The 19,716-nt window shown below is 47.9% G+C and overlaps 1 protein-coding gene across 5 annotated transcripts; it reads right to left on the bottom strand.

Moving 5' to 3' along the window:
* Positions 1 to 647: 647 nt before the first annotated feature.
* ADAMTS13 (ADAM metallopeptidase with thrombospondin type 1 motif 13) lies at positions 648 to 19,687 on the bottom strand. 5 transcript variants are annotated; one of them, XM_014873270.2, is made up of 29 exons: positions 19,480 to 19,687; positions 19,088 to 19,154; positions 17,994 to 18,277; positions 17,695 to 17,836; positions 17,214 to 17,350; positions 16,515 to 16,598; positions 16,313 to 16,437; positions 15,896 to 16,042; positions 15,411 to 15,545; positions 14,743 to 14,893; positions 14,034 to 14,138; positions 13,474 to 13,625; positions 13,310 to 13,373; positions 12,671 to 12,797; positions 12,171 to 12,319; positions 10,706 to 10,826; positions 9,989 to 10,069; positions 9,549 to 9,730; positions 9,020 to 9,155; positions 7,325 to 7,454; positions 6,532 to 6,721; positions 6,177 to 6,294; positions 5,725 to 5,854; positions 4,696 to 4,900; positions 3,914 to 4,211; positions 3,295 to 3,441; positions 2,657 to 2,833; positions 2,146 to 2,330; positions 648 to 1,852 (listed from the first exon to the last, which is right to left on the bottom strand). In XM_014873270.2, exons 1-29 carry the CDS (start codon positions 19,543 to 19,545, stop codon positions 1,694 to 1,696), a joined length of 4,194 nt encoding a protein of 1,397 aa, XP_014728756.2. In that variant the 5' UTR covers positions 19,546 to 19,687; the 3' UTR covers positions 648 to 1,693. The 5 variants fall into 5 exon arrangements, with proteins under 5 accessions (XP_014728756.2, XP_014728757.2, XP_014728755.2 ...); XM_014873271.2 differs by having other exon boundaries at positions 6,177 to 6,291; positions 17,214 to 17,353; XM_014873269.2 differs by having other exon boundaries at positions 17,214 to 17,353.
* Positions 19,688 to 19,716: the final 29 nt, after the last annotated feature.

Below are 19,716 nucleotides of genomic sequence, written 5' to 3' on the forward strand. Positions count from 1 at the left end.
CACAGGAATCCTCACACTGACGGGAATCGAACGCTGTTGCAAAATTCTGCTCTCCAGATAAGAGGGTTTGCAGTCCCCTGATCTGGCTGGAATCAGGTTTTCTCCCTAGAAATGCGAGCAGAAGTGGCATTTTGCAAGTAGATGCCCCAGCTGGCGACCTGGTGGTGTCCAAATGGGACAGGGGAACACCCTGAACTCTCCTAAATGATGAAGGCAGCAGCTGCATTTTGTGCAGATGAACGTGGAACACAACCAGAGCCCAGCTCTGCACAGTCGATCTGGAACAATAAATAGCAGTGAGACTTGGGATCCAGAGCAGAGTGGGAAGACAGAGCCCATCTGCTAAAAGGTTACAAAAAAGGGATTAAGGAAAGGATGTCTTTTCATTACCATCTCCTGTCAGACAGGAAATGAAGGCCCAGGGCCTGCATCACCCACGCACTGCAGAGGGATAGCTGATGTATCCAGCTCCTCGAGGATCTCACTTCAGGAATCTATTTTCTGGCTCTTCCAGGAATGGGACGTAAATCTGGAGGCTGGCAAGCAAAAAACTCCAGGTTTAACCAGCAAAAAAACAGCTATTAATTAAGAAGAGCATTTGTGGTTGTAGAAGAATGTCAGAGAATCCAACTGAGAGAAAGCAGGAGCAGGGTTAAAGCTGCCCAGGCAGAGCCATTTATTGCATCCAGCGTGAAGAGCAAGTGCAGATGTGTCCAGCCAGGCTCCAGGTGCAGAAAAGACCCTTTAAGCAGTATATTGTGATTTTGAGGAGGATGACAGATTTGGACCAAAGTACAGCCCAGTGTTCAAGATACTAAAAAAAAAGAAATAACCTGAAAAATACATTTAAATGAAAGTTGTGCGAATATTTGCCACTGCTCTAAAATCCCTCTTCCTACCACAGCTTGTCCATGTAGCCTCCACCACAGTTCTTGTCAAATAAAGATACAGATTGATAGCACAGCTACTGTTCTTATCTGAGTAAGTCAGATCTGGCATCAAACCTGGCATTAAGAGACAGAATTCTTTTATTTTCTCACAGGAAAGAAGTGGTGGTAACACTGTCAGATATCCAATAGTGGAACCACAGAAAGGGTGGCTGGGGAGGGACCTCAGGATGTCATTTAGTCCTCCCACATAAAGCCAGCTGTCACCAGGGCTTGCCCAGTGCCTCAGTTCAGCCAGCTTCTGGAAACATTCAAGCTTTGAGTGACCTGTCCTAGAGTGGCACTGCCCACCCCACCCATCTCCTTGTGCTGGCAGTTTATCCTCATACACATCTTTGCCTTCTTTATTCCTTTCCAGGACCTCAGTTTTGAGGGGAATTTACAGTGCAAGAGAGGGAATTTAATGGCTAAAACATTAGTGGAACACCAAGGAATCAAATCACTCTCCTAAAGGGTCCCACCACATTACAGAGGCAGGACCTTGGCACTCCAGTGCCCAAGTCACCCCCTGCAGACATGTAAACTGCATTAACGGCAACCAAATCAGACAGAAAATCCATGAGGAAGATTTGCTAAATATTTGAGGGTTACATGTCTTTTGTATGATCTTTATCAAGACTGAGATCCCAAAGGAGTCCTCAGACATTGTTCTTACTCAACAGATGAGGAAGCAATTGCAAGAAGATTAAATGTGTGCTGTGAGCTGGCAGCAGTGACTAACTGGGCTTTTTCTCAGGACAGTGCTTTTATTTGGGTTCAATAGCATGATATTCAGCCCAGAAATGGGTTCTGTGATCCTTAACATTTTCATGGAATTCAATTTCAGCTTGGCTTCCTGTTGACTGCCAGAGGAATGGCTGCTGCCCATGGAACACCACTGTCTTCATGGTGCTGACATCTCGGACCTGCAGGAAGAAAAACCAAACCATTTTATCTCAGCAGGCTACACATGAAATAAGTACCTAAAAAACACTGGAGACTTGCAGATTGGTCACTCGGGGAAAAGCCGTGCTACAAAGGTTAGAAGAAATACAGCAGACATCAGAAATTCTCATTGCCATCTACATTTAACACAAGAGAGATCAGAGTCACTGATTTGTGACTGAACTGTGCAGCTGGGTGGAAATCTCTAACGGAGATGGGGCTTGTTCTCATCCAAATCATTCCAATCACCCCCCTGGGGGTGCTGCCTCCTCACCAGGATGTAGTTGAAGTGTGTCTGGTTGCCCTCAGGGCCCAGCTCAGTGCTGAGGGCACGGATGGAGATGCGCTGCCGTGGTGCCACCGTGATGAAAGTCCGGCACACGACCTCCTGCCTCTCCTCAGGCAACTGCACAGGATTCACGATTTCACCCTGGGGGCCAAACAGCTGCTGGTCACAGTCTGACAGGGCAAAGGGAGAAGAGAAAATGGCTTAGAGAAGTATCCGGCACCTCTAAGAAAGAAAACATTTCAATTAAACACAGGCACAACAGTTTCTTTAAGGATTTTCATCTGGGAACCTCGAAGCATCTGCAAACACCTGTGGAGGGGTTGCTTTAAAATAAAAGAGGAGTCCACAATTAATACTGATTCCAACACTCCTCAAGAAGGGGATTGTTAGTTGCTAAAATTGAAGCAAAGTTTCCATAGACTTACATAGGCAAGCACCATTCATGGAACTCTGTGGGTCTTAATCTAAAGCAAGAGCAAAGCTTTCAGTACAGTACCTTGGTAATATTTTTTGGCTGCAGTTCTGCTGCTGTACTGCAGAATGACCCCGTTTCCTGGCAGCACAACACGCTGTTTCACAATCAGTGTGTTGGTTCTGGAATTTATCAGTGACAGAGGGAGCTTCCTGCAGCCTGTCCGCCACATCATTCGCCCAGAAAACAGCAGGACCTCACCTGGAACGGATGAGCACAGGGCCTAGAAACATTTTTCTTTTAAGCAAAAGCCACAGTCTCTCTTACACAGGTCTGGAATCAAGTAATTTCTGCATCTTGTTTCTATCTTATCAAAATCCGTCATGAGAACAGGCCAGTTAACTAATCTAACTGCTGATTCCAGCTAGAGGGTACATTCGTTTTATAACAGGCCCAAACAAGCAGCTTCTTTAACCCCATAAATTCCTTTCACCTTATATCTACCAACAAAACAGGTAAGAAACCACTGTGTGAGGGGAGGACAGGCAGCATCTTCATTTTGTTCCATCTGGCAACAACTCGGTGGGACAGAAAAACTCAGTCAAATGGTTTCAGAGATGATTACAGAGGCTCCCAGAGCTTTCCAAGGCACCAGAAAAGGTGCAGCTCGAGATGCAGCTTTGCCAAAGGGCCAGGCTGGATCCCAGAGCTCCAGGCAGTACCTGCAGTGCAGTTGAGGGAGCTCTCCAGGATGGTGACCGAGATCTCCTCCCTCAGGGGACGCCCGATGGCCACCGTGCAGTCCCTGCTCTCCACGCCTGTCATGTTGATGATGCCAGTGGCATTGAGAAAGAGGTTTCCACAGACACCTGGACAGTGGAGACAGGTGAGAAACACCCAGAAGGAACTACAGGAAAATAATTCCCTTTGTGGCACAATGAACAGGTAAGGTCACACATTCTGGGTAAAGCACAGGAAGAGTCATAGAATCCCAGAACCACAGAACATCCTGAGTTGGAAGGGACCCACAAAGGTCATGGAGCCCAACTCCTGGCCCTGCACAGGACTACCCCAGGAATCACACCATGTGCCTGAGAGTGTTGTCTAAACACTCCCTGAAGTTTTGAGCTGCTGTCCCACAGGCTCCCAAGTCAGAAGAGTTTTGGGAAGCACAGGGAAGCAAGTCATTGTTCCCAGCTCAGGTAACATGGACATGCTGGACATGCAGGTTTTCCCTCCCAGCCAGATGTATTCCCTCCCATGCTCCTGTCCCTGTCTGGCAGCAGGATCACCACAGCCCAGCTGCCCACAGGAAGCTCCTTTTGGCCGTGTCCTCCTCACCTCCACTGGGCTTTGGGAGCTCTGGGGGCCCAGCAGCCAGAGGGACATCCAGCTCCTTGTGTCTGTGCTGTGTGGCAGCTGCAGCTGTTGGCAGGTGTGTGGCTGCTGTCACTGGCTGCAGCTCTGCCCCAGGGGACTGGGTCCCCTCCTGCTCAGGACAGGGTCCTGCAGAGCAGCCACGCACCACGACAGCCTTGGGGAAGCGCCGGCAGAAAAGGGGGTTCACGGGCTTGTGGGTCAGAGAGCTGAGGCAGAAATCCTGCCTGGTCTGAATGCCATTCCCACAGGATGTTGAACACTGCAAAAGAAAAAACCCACAGGGTTTTATCCCTGCATTCCAGCTGGTTTGGTGAAATAAATGCTAAGTTGATAAGTTCATGCATGATCTGGGGGGGTTCACTGATGTTCTTCTACCACTTTCCCTGTCAGTGCTCTTGTTCCATCAGCTATGAGATGCCCCACCTTCCAGGGGACCTTCCAAACTATATATTTAAATTGCAGAACCACTTCCTAAAAAAAAAAAATCCCAAAATATCTGCATTCCAGGAGAAAACATGCCAAAACCATTTCTAAGCTGCAGCCAAAACTTTAGCTGAGGAAGGTGGGAAGCAAACCTACGGCTGCTCAACACAGGGCAGTGGAAGGGATGGAAAACATCCCTGGAAACAGTTCAGCATTTCTGTGGGAAGCCAACAGACAAGGCAGAAGTTGTAATTTCTCCCCTGCAGCGTCCAGGGAAGGGAAGAGCTGGGAAACTGCTGCATCTGGAGGGGGGCAGGTACCTCTGACCACTCGCTGAAGCTCCACTCGTAAGAGCACGTCCGGATGACACAGGGGACACTGGTGAGGGGCTTCTCTGCCACAGGGCACAAATGTTCCTCCTGCAAGACCTCCTGGCCATGGAGGATCTGCACACAGGTGACCAGCTGCACTGCTAAGCCCAGCCCACAGCTGGAGGAGCAGGGCCCAGCTGGGGTTACCTTCCACCTGACAGGGCAGAGAGGATAAAAAGCGAGTTAGTGATGAATCCTCAGCCCGTCTCTCACTGCAGAAAAGGCACTGCAGCTCCCTCACCCTTCCTCCTTCTTCATCCTCTGCCTCACATGGTCTATGGTACTTGGAATGCAGCCTGGAGCAGGTTTGGAGTTGGATACAGGGGACATTCCCATTTTGCAGAAGCCCACAGATTTCAAATCCACACTGAATCTTTCTCTGTGTCTATCACCACCCTCCCCAGGGTGACACATAGAAATAATCTTATCTCCCTCCAAAACACAAACACCACTGAACTCTCAGATCAGGATCAAACCCAGAGGCTCTGGGAGTGGCATCCTGTAAGAAAAGTTCTATTAGCTTTCAGAGCAAATAGGGCAGGGCAAGCTCACCACAAATCCTAAGGAAAGTGCAATGCATTTCCTTCAGTTTTCAGAAGAGCTGTTCCAGATTCTGAGAGTATTTCATTCTTGCTACTTTCCTTGATGCTCTATGGAAATTCTACAGCTGGCAAATGTGTCACCACCTTTTGCAGCTATGGATTTGTTCCTGCTTCCCCAGAGTAATAAGGGATCGAGAGGCTTTCAGTTTTTCTCTGGGCTCAGACTCTGAGGACTACACTTATTTCTGTCTGAGATGTACCAGCCCAGAAAAGACTCTGAGTTTGCTGAGTATGGAGCAGTGCTACAGATTTTGCAGCTGGCTGTGCTTCCAAAGAAGGGGAGAGTAGCCTGACCCTTTTTTTACCATGTCCCTGCAGACAAAGAGAAAAAGGAAAGACCCTTCACTGTCTCATTGTCTCCTGGTAACTGCTTTACCTTGGTGGGCAGGGGTTGAGATCACAGACTTCCACCCTGCTCTCTGGCTTTGGCACTGGCTGACAGTTTTCCTCCTGAGTTTCTTCTTTGGTGTCAAAAGCCACACAAACATAGTGCAGCTGAGTCTTACCTAGGAAGAGAAACAATCTGACTGCGTGGTTTGGATGTAAGGGTTGAAAGCAGGTCAGAAGTGTCATATCTGTGTGTACAAAACAAGCAAACTCTGCCCAAGCCATGGCACTCTGACTGCACTCATCCCCCCAGCTCTGAAGCACAGCAGCAGCCAGACCACCCTCTAAATTATTCTGCCTGAGTGTGTTCCAAAAAAACTGTGATCACAGCTACTCTTAGAACTGTAGAGGGGGAAAGACCAGGTGGGCCCTGAGGTTCCCAGGCACTGAACTCACACCTGCAGCCAAGCAACATTTCCCTGCAGCACAGAAAGGCCTCACCTCTACCACAGGAGACAGAACACTCCCCAGCTACAGGGCTCCAGACATACACGGTCTGATTTTCCAGCTGGACATGCCCAAGTGACTCCAGAGGCTGAAGTGAGTGTGCATCTTCCTCCTCAGAACAGAGAAAAAACAGATGCCCTAAACAAACCACCACGATGAACTGAGGAATCCAGCAGCATAATTAAAGAGGGATGGAGCTGTCTAAAGCATCAGGATGAACTTTTAACTGGGCAGAGCAGTGGTGTAAACCACTCTCCAGGCTCCAGGAGTGAGCTGGTGGTTCTTAACTGGTGGATAAAAGTGCAAAGCTCCCAGTGAGGTTCCTGAAAAGCCAAGCCAGCAAACTCACTTTGTCCCAGCCCAAAGGGCAGACGTTGACCACACATGGCACAAGGGAGAGGGGTTTTTCTTCTGCTGGGCACAAGCTGTCATCCACCACAGTCTCCAGGCCATCACGGAACTGCACACAGGTCAGGTTCTGCTGGGCAACTCCAGTCCCACAGACAGCAGAGCATTCATCTCTCTGAGACATCTTCCACCTGAATGGGAGGCAACTGCATCAGCCCATTTCCCACCTGGATCAGGGAGGTTTAACTCAGGTCACTGGTTACAGAAAGGGGTCATGCAGAGTATTCAGCTTCTCTGTTTCAAAAGCCTTGTCTGGATGTGACTGAGAGGACAATTTAAGTCCCCTCACTGACAGCTCCCAAGGACTAAAAGCACCTAAGCTAAGGGGCTATAGTTCAATCACTTATTATTGAACACTAAAATGTCTCTGGGGGCAATGTCTGGGCAGGCTTGGCCCTTGGTCCTCCTTCCCAAATAATCAACACAACCAAGCCTCTTTGTTGGCACCACCTTGGAAAGGATGTGAGAGACATCTTCTTCTCAAATAATCTTCATTTAGCAGATTACTGTAAAACACTGAAGGACTATTTCCCATTCCTTCAGCTGACATCTCAATTACCTCACAGGACCAGGAAAGACAGAACGTGGTTTGGGATCTGTTACCCCATTATAATTAGGAGGAAACTGCTTCATACTTCTCTCTCTTTTTCTTGACCTTGCACAGCACAAATACAGAGCCTGGGTTAAGTGGCAGAGCAAAGCAGGAACTGAGCTGAGCTCCCAGGAACACCAACCTGTAGAGGCAAGGCTCCATGGCACAGGGCTTGTGCTCTGGGAGGGGCTGTGGCAGCTCCAGACACCTCTGATCCTCTGTTACTTCATGCTTGGTCTGATCAAAGCACACATGAGCCACTGGCTGCACCCCTGGGACACAAAAGGAAAAGGAACTGAAGTTAGAACCAAAGGGAACAGCTCCCCTCTGTCATGGAAGGAAGATGCAGTGATTTTGCTTTACTCAATCAAAAGTGGGGTGTGTGGGAATTCAGACTTCCTGTAAACACACAAACCCGTTCTCAGTGCCATAACCTCCCTCAGGAGTTTTAAAGTGATTTTCCAAGGTGAGCACCTCAGCAGAGGAGAAGTTTGATTGATAACCCACTGCCAAAATGGAAAGGTTGCTCTAAAGTGGCTGTTTGAAAGAACAAGGATATCAATCATAATTTGGAATAAATTACTTCTAATGAGCTGACTGATGAGGGAGAGCAAATAAGCTCTAAGAGGGAGCTGGTTTAAAATGCCATTGTGCAGAAGTGACCAGATAATATCATCACACAGCCCTCGTGCTCAAACAGCACCAACCTCTTCAAAGGCATCATCAACAGCCAAAACCAGAGACACTGGAAGAGAAACTGGAGACTTCCAGTGCCTGCAGCAGGCAAGGAATGAAATATTCATAAGTTACAGCTATAAAGAAGATTTTTAACAATAATGAACAAGCAAAGCAGATGAAAAGTCCAACTCAAAGAAATTACAAGCAAAGATAAAAGGAGTGTCCTTTCAGTGAATGGGCTACAAGGAGAGCCAGGCATTCCTGAATCTCAGGCAGCATGACCCTGAGCACCAAATGTCCAGAATCCATCAGCAGCCTTATCTTTGCTCTACCCTCCTTGTTTTCAAATAATGGCTATTGCTAAGGAGGGCCTGTGCACCACTTTCATCTCTCAAGGTGCAATTTCAGCCCAGATTCCCAACTTTCTGTTATTTTAAGTCCTCAGTTTCTCATTCTTTTTTCTGTTTGTGGCTGCATTAGCTGGAGGCTCTGGAGCATTTTGAGCTCTTTACTTCAGGGTTTCAACAATCAGTTCACCGGGGGGATTTGCTGGAGAAAAGCTCTCCAGGCATAACTAGTTGTGTAGATTGATTTCCATAAATATTCATTAATGCATTTTCTAAATCCTTGTCACAGAAGTCTTGAGAGGCCTGGCAGTGTCATCTGAATTATCTGGTAAACAAGATGTCAGGCCATCTATCAGAATGAACTGTTACAATCTGCATTATGATTCCTTTAGGGAGACAGAAAGGATTAGCCATGGCACAGGAATAGAATTCTAAGAAGGAAGTTTCATAATTAGCTCTGAGGCTTTAGTTAGACACCAGATACCCCTTTGGTCTCAGACTTGTGATGTTTAGCCAACTTCAAATTACAGTCTTCAGTAACTTTGAAAAAATTGAGAGAATTATTTAGTCTTAAAACCAAGAGTTCAGTTAAAACCTATTTAAAAATCCTCTCCGTGATCAAACATTTCCAGTATCATTTTGATGATTCAGCTCATTTGCTGATTTGTTAATTTAATTCAAAAGCTCCACCACTTTAGTTCAGTCAAACACTAACAACTGCAGCAATCATTTCAGGCAATCTGCTTTGAAATTCAGTTCAGACCAAAGCAGAAGTGTCCATAAAAAGTAAAGACTGAGTCCTGCTGCCTCACCTTCCCCACAGGTCACTGAACACGGGCCCTGCTGAGGAATCCACAGATAGGTCAGGTTCTCCCTGGGGACAAAGTAGCTGAAGGTGATGTCTGGGTTGGTGGCATTGCCATATTCTTTTGTGTATCTCCTGTAGACCTGGGGAAGGAAAAACTGTGGTCAATGCACAATAAAATTTGGATTTATTTCTTAGGATGGGTGAAGGAGAAGCCAGTGTCTCTTCTTTCCATCCAATCCTGAGCCTCACTGCAATGCCTCAGCCCCAGGCAGATGCAGAGCACCCACCCTGTGAATTCTGGCACTCAAAAATTTAACTCAGTGTGGTTTCCCCCACACAGTCACCCCCAGACCTGCAGGAATCCTGAGGGCAGCCAACCCCCAGCCATTCCCAAGAAAAGCAATACTACCACCAACTTCCCTAGCCTTGGACACAAAGTCACCTGAATGCACCACACCTGGATTCTGCAGCAAACTCACCCAAACCAGGCCACCTCTGACTGGCCCCCTTCCAACTCTGCTGCTTTAATTCACCTGTATTTCAATTTCTTCCTGTGTTGGCCCATCCACGTGGATTTCCTCCAAGCTTGGCAGGTTCTCCTGGGTGAGGAACACTCGGTATTTGATCTGGTTGTCCTCCAGAACTGATGGGTAGGTGACATTCAGTGAGATTTTTCCTTTTCCAGCCACCACGTACTCTCCTTTAACCTTCACAGCTGGAGAAGGCAGAGGAGCAGTGAGGTTAAGAGACATGATGTGGTCCCCAGGATCCCCTGGTGCTGGAAGCTGCTGGCTGCCCCCTTGGTAGGAGCCAGTTTGATCCAAGTTTGGCACCCCATGGAGCATGGCTCCTACAGCTTCCCACTGGAGAGCATCCCACAAGCAAAATTCATCACCAAAAAACCATTTCTTTGTTTGCACAAGCTCCTTTCAGCCCTGCCTGCATCCCCTCCTCTCCTTTTCATTCCACTCACCCAGGTGTGTGAAGAGAGGCCTCCTGTTGGTGACATGGACCGAGGTGGTGTTGTAGGGCAGGGACAGAAATGTCACATACTCTGGAAGGGTGGGAAGGAGAAAGATGTGAAATGTTCATCACATTTCCATCACTGAAACTCCGTGGGAAAGGATGGGGATTGCAGCTCAACTCCTAAATTCTCCCTGACCCTGCTCCTTGCCTTGAACACAGTGATGGTGACACAGCAAACACAACTGAGCTGCATTCTGTGTCCTGTTCTCCCATTTCTTTGGTTTTTAGGTTCTCTGCTAACATTTCTACATGAGCCTGCAAGAGCCAGACCAGTTCCCAAACTTAGCACCTCGGGAAGCATGGACAACACTCACAAGGACACGGTGGGATTGGTGGGCTGTCCTGTGCAGGGCCAAGAGTTGGACTAAATGATCCTTTTGGATCCCTTCCTATCTGGGATATTTATGATTCTGTGATCTGGTATCACCCCCCAGCTTCCAACAATTTACAGGACTGCCCGAACAGTTACATTTCTGATCCACATCCAGAGAATTATGACAAAAAATGGCATTCTGCCTACCTCCCTCAGCACTGACCACCCAAAATCCATCTCCATACCCTCCATAAAATAAAATCAAGCAGAAGCAGAAGGGAGAAGTCATATACAGAAGATTTGGAACACTGACTGCACACAATGCAGAGCCTGAGGGGGAGGACTACACACCTTGAGCTTTCCCTTCTGTGTAGGATCCACTCACTCTGGTGCAAGTGGAGTTATCACCCCCACAGACCTTGCAGGGATCCATGGCCTTCCTGGAGCCCATCTGGCCGTCACACCCAAATGCCTGAGCAGAGGGGAGAGTCTGTCAGCCTGGCCTGTTCTGAGAAAACAAGCCAGCAAAAGCAACATTGCCTGAGTTCCTGACACTGCCCTTTCCATCTGGAATTTGGATTTAGGAAAACAACAAAGGAAAAGATGTGTTTGTACCTAGACCTGCCACTGGACAGCAGCGTGCAAAGCCAGGGACTGGGAGGTCTTAGCTGAGAGCATAACTCTCAGAAACTGTGACATTTTCTTTCCCATAATAAGCAGCCCAAAAAGTCTCTCCTGTGACCTAAAGCCAAAGCTCTGTGCTCTCTTCTACGAACTCTTTCTGGAGGGAGGAAGGAAGGGAGGAAAAAGCAGAAGCCCAAGAGAACACTAAACATGAATGGCAGGTTCTAAAGGAATCTTTAGCTCCCCAGACTCCAAAGCCAAACCTAGCTCACATCACTTCAGTCCCATGGAACTCAGAGGAGAGATTCTATCCCCATTCCCACGAACAAGACTAATTCACACAAAGCTACAGGAGGATCTCAGCAGGCTTAACAGCAAAACATGTGCAACTGCTGAATTTATGCTGGAGCCACTGATCCCAGGCTTTGGAAGCTGCCATAACATGCATATTTATCACTGCTGCCAATGAAACAGCCAAAATCAGAACAGGTTGTGCCTACACCCTCTGCTGTTCACGGGGGGAAGCACTTCACAAAACATGGTGAGCACGAGGATAATGAGAAAAACATAAAATTGACAAGGAGTATTCTGGGAATGTAAAGAAACAACAGAAAACATCCACCCGGGTCAGCAGTGAGCAGTTCCTAAAATGCAGACAGCGCGGGGGAGTTTGTATCCAAGGTCATCAGGAAAGAATGCCTTCCTCAGGTCCAATCCAGAACTAAACTCCAGAAGTTATACTTCAGTTTTGATCAGCAATGCTCCAAAAATCAATTTGTAAACTTGTGATTCCCCAGGTTTTGCTCCTTATCTTGCCACTGACTCAGTGATTCAAGTCATGGAACTTCCCTCCAAGACAGTCAGCATTTTATGGGGCTAATTACAGCAGGCAAGCTGAGCAGCTAATGATGTCTCCTCCACCAACACATAAACCAATTGCTCCTTGGATTAGGGATGAATAGCCCTGTGTGTTTACTGCATAATTAGCAGAATGTCTTATCTAGAGGGCACTGAATGCACAGACAGAACAGTAGATTTTTGAACTGCATCCAACATACCAAGAACAAAACTCTCTTCTGAGAAAACCTCGCTCTGTTGTTTGGGACACTGTTTTTTTTCCTAGCACGATTTCCCCTGACTCCTTTGGTGCAGATCACCTGCCAGGGCTCACCTGGACTCCCCAGTCACTTACTCTGCATGTCCCCATCACACACAGATGGAGATCCCCGTGGTGCTCTGTGTCATCCTGCTCACACCTGGTTCCATCCAGGAAATTGTCCCCACGGCTCACCATGAACTCCTTGCCCACAGCCCTGCACATGTGCTTGCAGAGCAGGTCCCCTGGAGCAGACAGGCACAAGGAAGGGGTTACTCTTGCAGGAAAGCACATGGCTGCACACCAAGCAATGGGAAAAAAAACAGAGAGGTTGTGGACTCCCATCCCTGAAGTGTCCAAGGCCAGGCTGGATGGAGCTTGGAGGAGCCTGGGATAGTGAAAGGGTGCCATGCCATGGTGGGATGAGTTTTAAGGTCCCTTCCAACCCAAACCATTCTGGGATTCTGTGATCTCTCAGAAAGCACTCAGGTTTCATGTGAACACTAAAACACTCAGTGAAATAGACATTTTATTCCTTAGTACAGACAGGTCCATGAGCAGTCCCTGCACAAACTGAGGTTTCAGACACTCCCTACCTTTGGCAAAGCCAACAGCTGAGGTCCAGGTATAAAAGGATGGTGTTTCTACATCAGGGTACAGTGGCTTTAAATCTGTTGCTGCACATTGTTCAGCCATGAAGTCCTGCTGGGTCATCAGACAGGCCTGGATCCCAGAGAGATAATTGTGTAAGGAAAGGAAGTGACTGAGCACTGACATTTAACCCTCTAGCTAAAGGCAAAATGCAGGGGCTGGTGAGTAAAACACCCAAACAACTGCAAAGAAAGAAAACCACTTTAAAGGGAGGCTGCAGGATATGCAGAGAACTGTGCTTGGAAGCTGATATCTTTGCAATTTATACAAAATACATAAATAAGGAAAACAGGAACAATACAAGAAAGTCCCTCCGAAGAAAATTATCATTGTGAGCTATTTTCTCAGCATCTGTCCTGCTATGTGGGGGCATAGAGAAAATGCTTCATTACATGTGAACAATGCTATTAAATAATCCTGCTGCCTTCTGTGGCACAAATACCTCTCCTGCTGTCAGACAGACGGAGGCTGTGCACCAGATCTGTACCAGAGCAGTCAGCTGTGGGAAGGACAGCCCAAAAACACCCAGCCCTCAAAGGGTTCAACAGCAAGACAGAAGTTCAGATGATGCTGAGCTCCATTACCTGTGTATTGCACATCTCTGCTTCTATGCTGGCACCGTGGCACTCCTGCCCCCCAAAAGCAGGCCTGGAAATGACAGAATTCCTCAACAGAGGCAGGTTTGTCCCAGGCAAAGAGGAAGACTCAGCCCTGAGGCCCTGAGCACGGGCAGGTCCCCACATCTCACCTGGGGTTGTTACAGAAGCGCTGCCTCAGCACCACCCCCCCACCACAGCTGCGGGAGCAGGGGGACAGGGGGCTCCAGGCAGACCAGTGCCCGTGGACCACAGCCTTGGGGTTCAGTTCCTCCAGAGAGCTGCACTGACCCTTGGAGCACCACTAGGACCAAGAACAAACAGAACTGGCAGCAGTGAACACGGCAGAGCTGGGATCTAAAAGGTTGGCACAAGTCACCATCGTTGGCAGGCCAGTAACAGAGAATCCCAAGGTGAATGAGGCACCTTCTCACAAGAGGCTGAAGAGTTTTAGGGTCCACATGAGGCTGAGGTCAAAGCAAAGAGCAGGCAGGTCATTTCAAGTAGAAGGAGAGCTCAGATATCAGGCTACAGAACTGCAAAGCAGCTCCAGAGATAAAGACAAAGTGGAAAGACCAAGACCAAGATATAACAGTACCAGTTTAGGACTGGTTTTAGCTCCCTGGCCAAGTGGCAATGAGTGCCAGGTACCTTCCAGACACTGACAGAGCTTTGCTGTCTCCACACCCACTCCTGGTGGGAGCCTCCTTACCTTGTTGATCCCACACTCAGTTCCATCCAGGAGGGGAACCAGAAGCCGAGTACAGCTGGATTTGTCTGCTGGTTGTACGTGGCATGAGAGAACTTTACAGATGTCCTGGTGGGACAAGAAAATCAAGGAGTTCAGGGAGTCAGGCTCAACAGCTCAGCAGTCCCAAAAGTCTAAATAGTGCATGTCCCAGGTTGTCTCAGACACCCAACAAGGCAAGTTCCTTCATTTTCCCTGCTATTGGGCAAGTCAGAAGATCTTCACTGTAGTGATCACCAGCTGTAATGCTGGAAGATGATCAACTGAAGCAATTAAAGTTTCACCCACCTTAGTGTTTCCTCATTAACAAAACATGTCCAGATGGCAGCTATTAAACACGCTGTGCTTCCCAGACAAAGGGATTTGAGCCATGGCAGGGAAGCTGGAGGAATCCAGTGAACAAGAATTCCCCAAGGCAGGACCCTGAGTGGGTGCACCCAGCACTGCCAGCTGTGCACAACAGCACTCATCTGTGCAAACTTTACAGATTTCATGTGGGGGAAGGAGGTGATGGAGAGAAGGGAAACATTTTGAAAGCTTTGCCAAGAAATCTGTGGCAGAAAAACACCTTCGATTCCTTCAGAATAAAAACTCTGCCAGCCCCTTCTCCCGAATTTGGGCTCCTGAACATTTCCCTGCTGCCTTTAGCAAGACAGACAAAGTTTCTACCTACAACATTGCTGTCAGCGAAGGTGCAGGCTGTGGCCACGCTGCCAAAGGCAATTTTACACTGCTCATCTGCTCCATAGTACAAGCCAGGCTTCCACCCCGGGATGCTGCCGTCCATGTCCGGCAGGTCATTCAAGCAGCTTGTTTGGCCTGTACTGATAGAAACATGAGGAATAACACTTTCCCAGCTGTGGGTAGTGAGGACAAGGACATGTTTGCAAACTTGTGCTGAGTTGCACTCTGGGAGTTGGCTGCTGCTTTCCCAGACAACACATGCTCGCTGTGGGCTGGGATGGATTCGGTTGCAGCAGCTGCCTGGAGCTGCTCACAGTTCCCTGCTGCTGGAGTTCTATCCCATTCCTGTCCTGCACCCAGCCAGCACAGCCTGCAGTGCCTGTCTGAGCCTGGATGCTCTGATGTTGTAAATAAAATGTGCAGGCTGAGCCAGTGTCTGAGAAATCCAATCCAGCCCAGGCACATCAAGCACCAACCAAAGCCACTTCCAGCTACGTGAAGCAAAAACTGGATTTAACCTCAGCAACAAGTGCTAAGAAATAAACAAACCCCAAGCTTTTCACCATTCCTCATTTTTCAGTAAAATTTTTTATTCTTTGAGTTTTTCTCTCCTAAGCTCCCAGCACAGGGAACTGAAGAACTCAACCATTCCCTTACCTGACAAGGGCCAGGAACTGCTCCCGACTGCACGGAGACCAGGTGAGGTCGATGCTGTTGTGGTTTCCTGCTGAGCCCATGATGTAACCACTGCTGCTGCACAAATTCCCCTCTCCATCGTGGGCAATTCCAAGGCTGTAACAGAAGCAGCACAGAGCCTCGAGGAGAAGAAACCCAGAGGCTGGATTCCCTGAGAGCCTCCCTTCTCTAAGCAAGGACTGAGCTCCCTCTGCAGCCCTTCCTTCTTTGTTGTCACAAACGGTTTCTCTCCTCTTTGCAGCTTCTAATTGTCACAGGACACGCAGGAATGCAAGAAATGCAAGGAACTCTTTCCAAAACAATCCATGATGATGACCAAAAGGTTTAGAATAGTCCATGAGAAATTCCCTTTCACGTCAAGAGGTCTTTTTGCTTCTTTCCTTAAACTGGAAGATGTTTTTACCTGAATAAAACTTACTGGGCTGCTCTGGCAGTTTCCTACTGACCTGTGCCCAATCTCATGGGCTATGGTGACTCCAAGGTCAAAGCCAGTGTCCTGGGTAATGACACAGCTCCAGAAGGAGGAGCAGACTCCCCCTAACTGAGTCACTCCACGAAGCTCCTTGTTCCCATCAGGCAACTCCAGGTCAAACCTAAAGTAAGGGAGACATAGAGAGGAAAGAGCAAAGAAACCCCACAGCTAAAAATGTCAGGTCTAGACATTCAGCTGAATTTATCTGAGTTTTCCTGGTCTGGCTTTGCCAGCTATCTAACATTTCTTTTGCCACAAGTGCCCACAGCTCAAATTTTATGATGATTCCACATTAAAAAATCCAAGACAGGAGAACTGAATAAACTGAATAAACTGAATAAAATGTCGTAATCCTATTTCCCAGTCCCTCCCAGGGCAGGGAGCTCAGCACCTGGTGATGTAGAGGACAATGTCAGCATGCTGGGGGTCAGAGTCGTTCTGGGGGTTCACCTTCTTGCTCCACTCACAGACACTGATGAGGGAGGAGGTGATGTTGGTTGTGATGTTCACCTCTGCCTGGAGGGAAGGCACACGTTGGTACATTCCAAACAGCTCTGGGCCTGGACAACCCTCAAACACAGCCCTCTCCTTACCTCTGGCTCTCTCAAAACCAGCATTTGCATGAGGTGAACTCTGAAATGAGCCCCCAGTGAGGCATCTCTGAGCAGCTCTGCTCCCTGAGAAGAGACAGAAAGGATTCAATAAAGAAGAGGCCCTGGGGACTCCCACTCCCTGTTCCCAAAAACTGGGCTGCACTCATTACAAAGGTAACTACAACACTAACATATGCACTACAAATGTGAATAAATCTGCCAAGAGATGAGAAGTGGCTGGATTTGTCAGATCCTCTGAAGCAGAGAGAAGAATCTGCATGAAAAGTTTCATAGGGTAGAGTGAATGCTAAAGACTTTTCTGCATTAGCATTAGGAAAAAAATTTGTTAATAACAGCAAAAAGAGACATGAAAATTCTGCAACAGAAATAAAACAGTGAAATGTAAAATATAACATTTATTCAGTAGATTTAGCTCAATCCCACTGAAAGCAACAGGGTGAACTCTTTCCCTGAGCTGCAACATTAATAATTAAGAGCTACATCTTCTATGTGGGTTTTAAATCCTCTAAGATCTTCTTTCACTCATGCAGCTCCTCGTACAAGGGAATTTGGGAATTGCATGCCCAGGGAAGCACAGAGGAATGCCCTGCACATGTACCAGGGACAGGTAACCCCAACCACCCCGAGGTCCTGCCTGGGACCACTCTGGGCCAGGATCCCAAACTCAGAGCCACTCACAATGTTCAGGTTGGCCAGGATGTATCTCTCTGTGTCTTCTTTGTGGTACAAGTAAACATCTGGCCCTGCCACCACCATCAGCTCCAGATGTTTGACAGCTGCCTCAGTCCTCTTGTGCAGGCGAGGAGGAGCCCACCCTGCTGGACAGCACAAAGGGACACCAGGAGGGTCAAATGCACCATAAAAAGTCCTACAGATCCACTCCCTCTCCCCAAAGGCTGCAATAACTCAGCTGCAAGTCCACTTCTCCAGGGGCTTGCTCAGCTTTCCCACTTCTGCTGGTGTCTTTCAGCACCTTTAGCAACACACCTGTGCTACCAAAACAACAACCCCCCACATCAAACACACTGGTGTTACTGAGGTGAGAAACGTTTTCAAGTCTACTCCTGTATTTGTACACACAAATGTTTCCTCTGAGCTCATGGAAGCAATGCCCCAGGAGACAGCTTTTCCTGCAGGGCTGCCTTTCCATGGCTGTTACCTCTGGCTGCCTTTGCCTCTCCTGCAGCACTTTTGAAGAGGATGTGGGGGCTGGAGAAGCCGAGGTCCTTCAGCAGAGCCACATCTTTGCTCCTGACTGGCCTGATGTGAATCTTCTCCTCACCCACAGTGACGACTCCTTGCTGAAGCAGAAAAAATTCCACCTCTGAGTTATTCCAAAGATATTTGCTATCCATGGAGAGATTTATTCATTTATTTTAAAAGATTCATTCAGAGGATGGTTCACACACTTGTGGACGAAGCTGCCAACCCCCAAAGGCTGTTCCAGCTCATACTCACCAGCTGCCCTTCACAATAAGTGACTCTGCTCCTGGCCCCAGGAGGCTGCAGGGGTTTTCCACCTGCAAAGCAGTTCCCTGGGAATCTCTTCAGTAAAATAAAGGAAGAGTTCACCACCTGGCTGCTCACAAAGGAGGAGGAAAGGAGGGCGTGGTCCTCTAGGAATTCAAAGGCATAGAGCTGGCCCCAGGCCTGGATGGAGCAGTGCTGGACCCGACAGAGCCTCAGCCCAAAATGTTCTTCTTTACAAGGGCAAGTTGGCTCAGCCACAACAAACTCAGGTACTGAAAGGAATGAAACAAGACCAGAACAAGGGGAGCAGTTATGAGAAATGACGATACACAAAAACCTAAGGTCAATTTCCCCAGGAGAAATACCCTACAAATGACAACTGTGGCCTCTTGGGGTCATGGTGTCAACAGCCAGAGAATTTCTGTGCTTTTGTGTATTTCAAAGTGAGGATAATGTGACTGGGAACACACAACAGAAACTGGCACCGAATTTACTGGAGCTGTTGCTCTCTCAATAAGGAGAACAGTTCATCTAAAAAAGGTTGAGACAGTTTTGTTCCTGCAGTTTTTAGCAATTACTGAGTGGGAATTATCACAAGGGAGACAAAGACACTGGGATGAGCACTAAGTGAACTCACAAGAAGACAACACCCTTCCTTTAGGGATTTGAGACTTCAAAACGTATCTTTATTCTGAACTATTATCAATCCAGACCCAGAATTCAAATCTCTTAGTGCATTTATTAAAAAAATAATAATTAACAAGTATTTAAAGTTACTCTTAGTCTAAAGCTTTTGTCAGAAGATCTGTTAATCTTGTAGAAATATAGAGAACAAAGAGTGCAGCAGAAACGTGCAAAGAGATTGAACACATCTCCTTCAGCAGAGTTTAAACTCTGACACATCTCTTCATCCAGTCTCCCACTGGAACCCAGACTGTCTCGCTTGCACTGGGACTCAGAAACACCAAATGCTGCTCAGATCAGGGGTTGTTAATCAGTGTTCTTAGCACTGTCAAGCACACAGGATGAGAAATCAGCTGTCAGATGTGTTCTAACCCGGGGAAGGACTGAGCCCTGCATACCATCAGCCACTGAGCTGCTTCCAAAGTAAGACAAAACATCTTCCGCATCCAAAGCGCCGAGGAATTTCTGCAAGAAGAAGAAGAGCTTTGCATTTTTTTCACGAAAAACAAATGGACACAAGACTATCCCTTCGCTGGACCTAACCTGGAAGGAACGCCAGCAAACAGCTCAGCAAGTCCCAGTGCCAAGTCCTCGTGGCTTTACTCCGCGCTAAGCACGGGCTGCGCAAGAGGAAACAGCTTTATCTTCGTGATTACGGACGGAGTTTGGCTTAGAACCGTGTCGTCTCTTCTTCTTGTTCTTTTTTTTTTTTTTAATAATTTTTTTTTTTAAGTTTTTCTGAGAACCAGCGCAGCGTTCCTGGAAGGGCCGCTCTGGAGGTCAGACTCACCTCAGGGAGCCAGCACAGCCCCAGCGGGAGCACGGCGAGCGCCCGCAGCGCCAAGCTGACGGTCATGCCGGAGGAACCGCGCTCTCCCAGCCCAGCACAAAGAGTTTTTCGGCCCCAGGCATCACGTGGAGCGGAAGGGAAGAGAAAAGAAAAAAAAAAAAAAAAAAAAAAGCAGGCTTTGAGCAAACAGGCTTTGAGCAAACACGCTCGGAGCGGGGGCGCGGGGGGCCGCGGCCG

The sequence above is a fragment of the Sturnus vulgaris genome, chromosome 22, assembly GCF_052056855.1.
Source record: "Sturnus vulgaris isolate bStuVul1 chromosome 22, bStuVul1.hap1, whole genome shotgun sequence".
Taxonomy (NCBI): Eukaryota; Metazoa; Chordata; class Aves; order Passeriformes; family Sturnidae; genus Sturnus; species Sturnus vulgaris.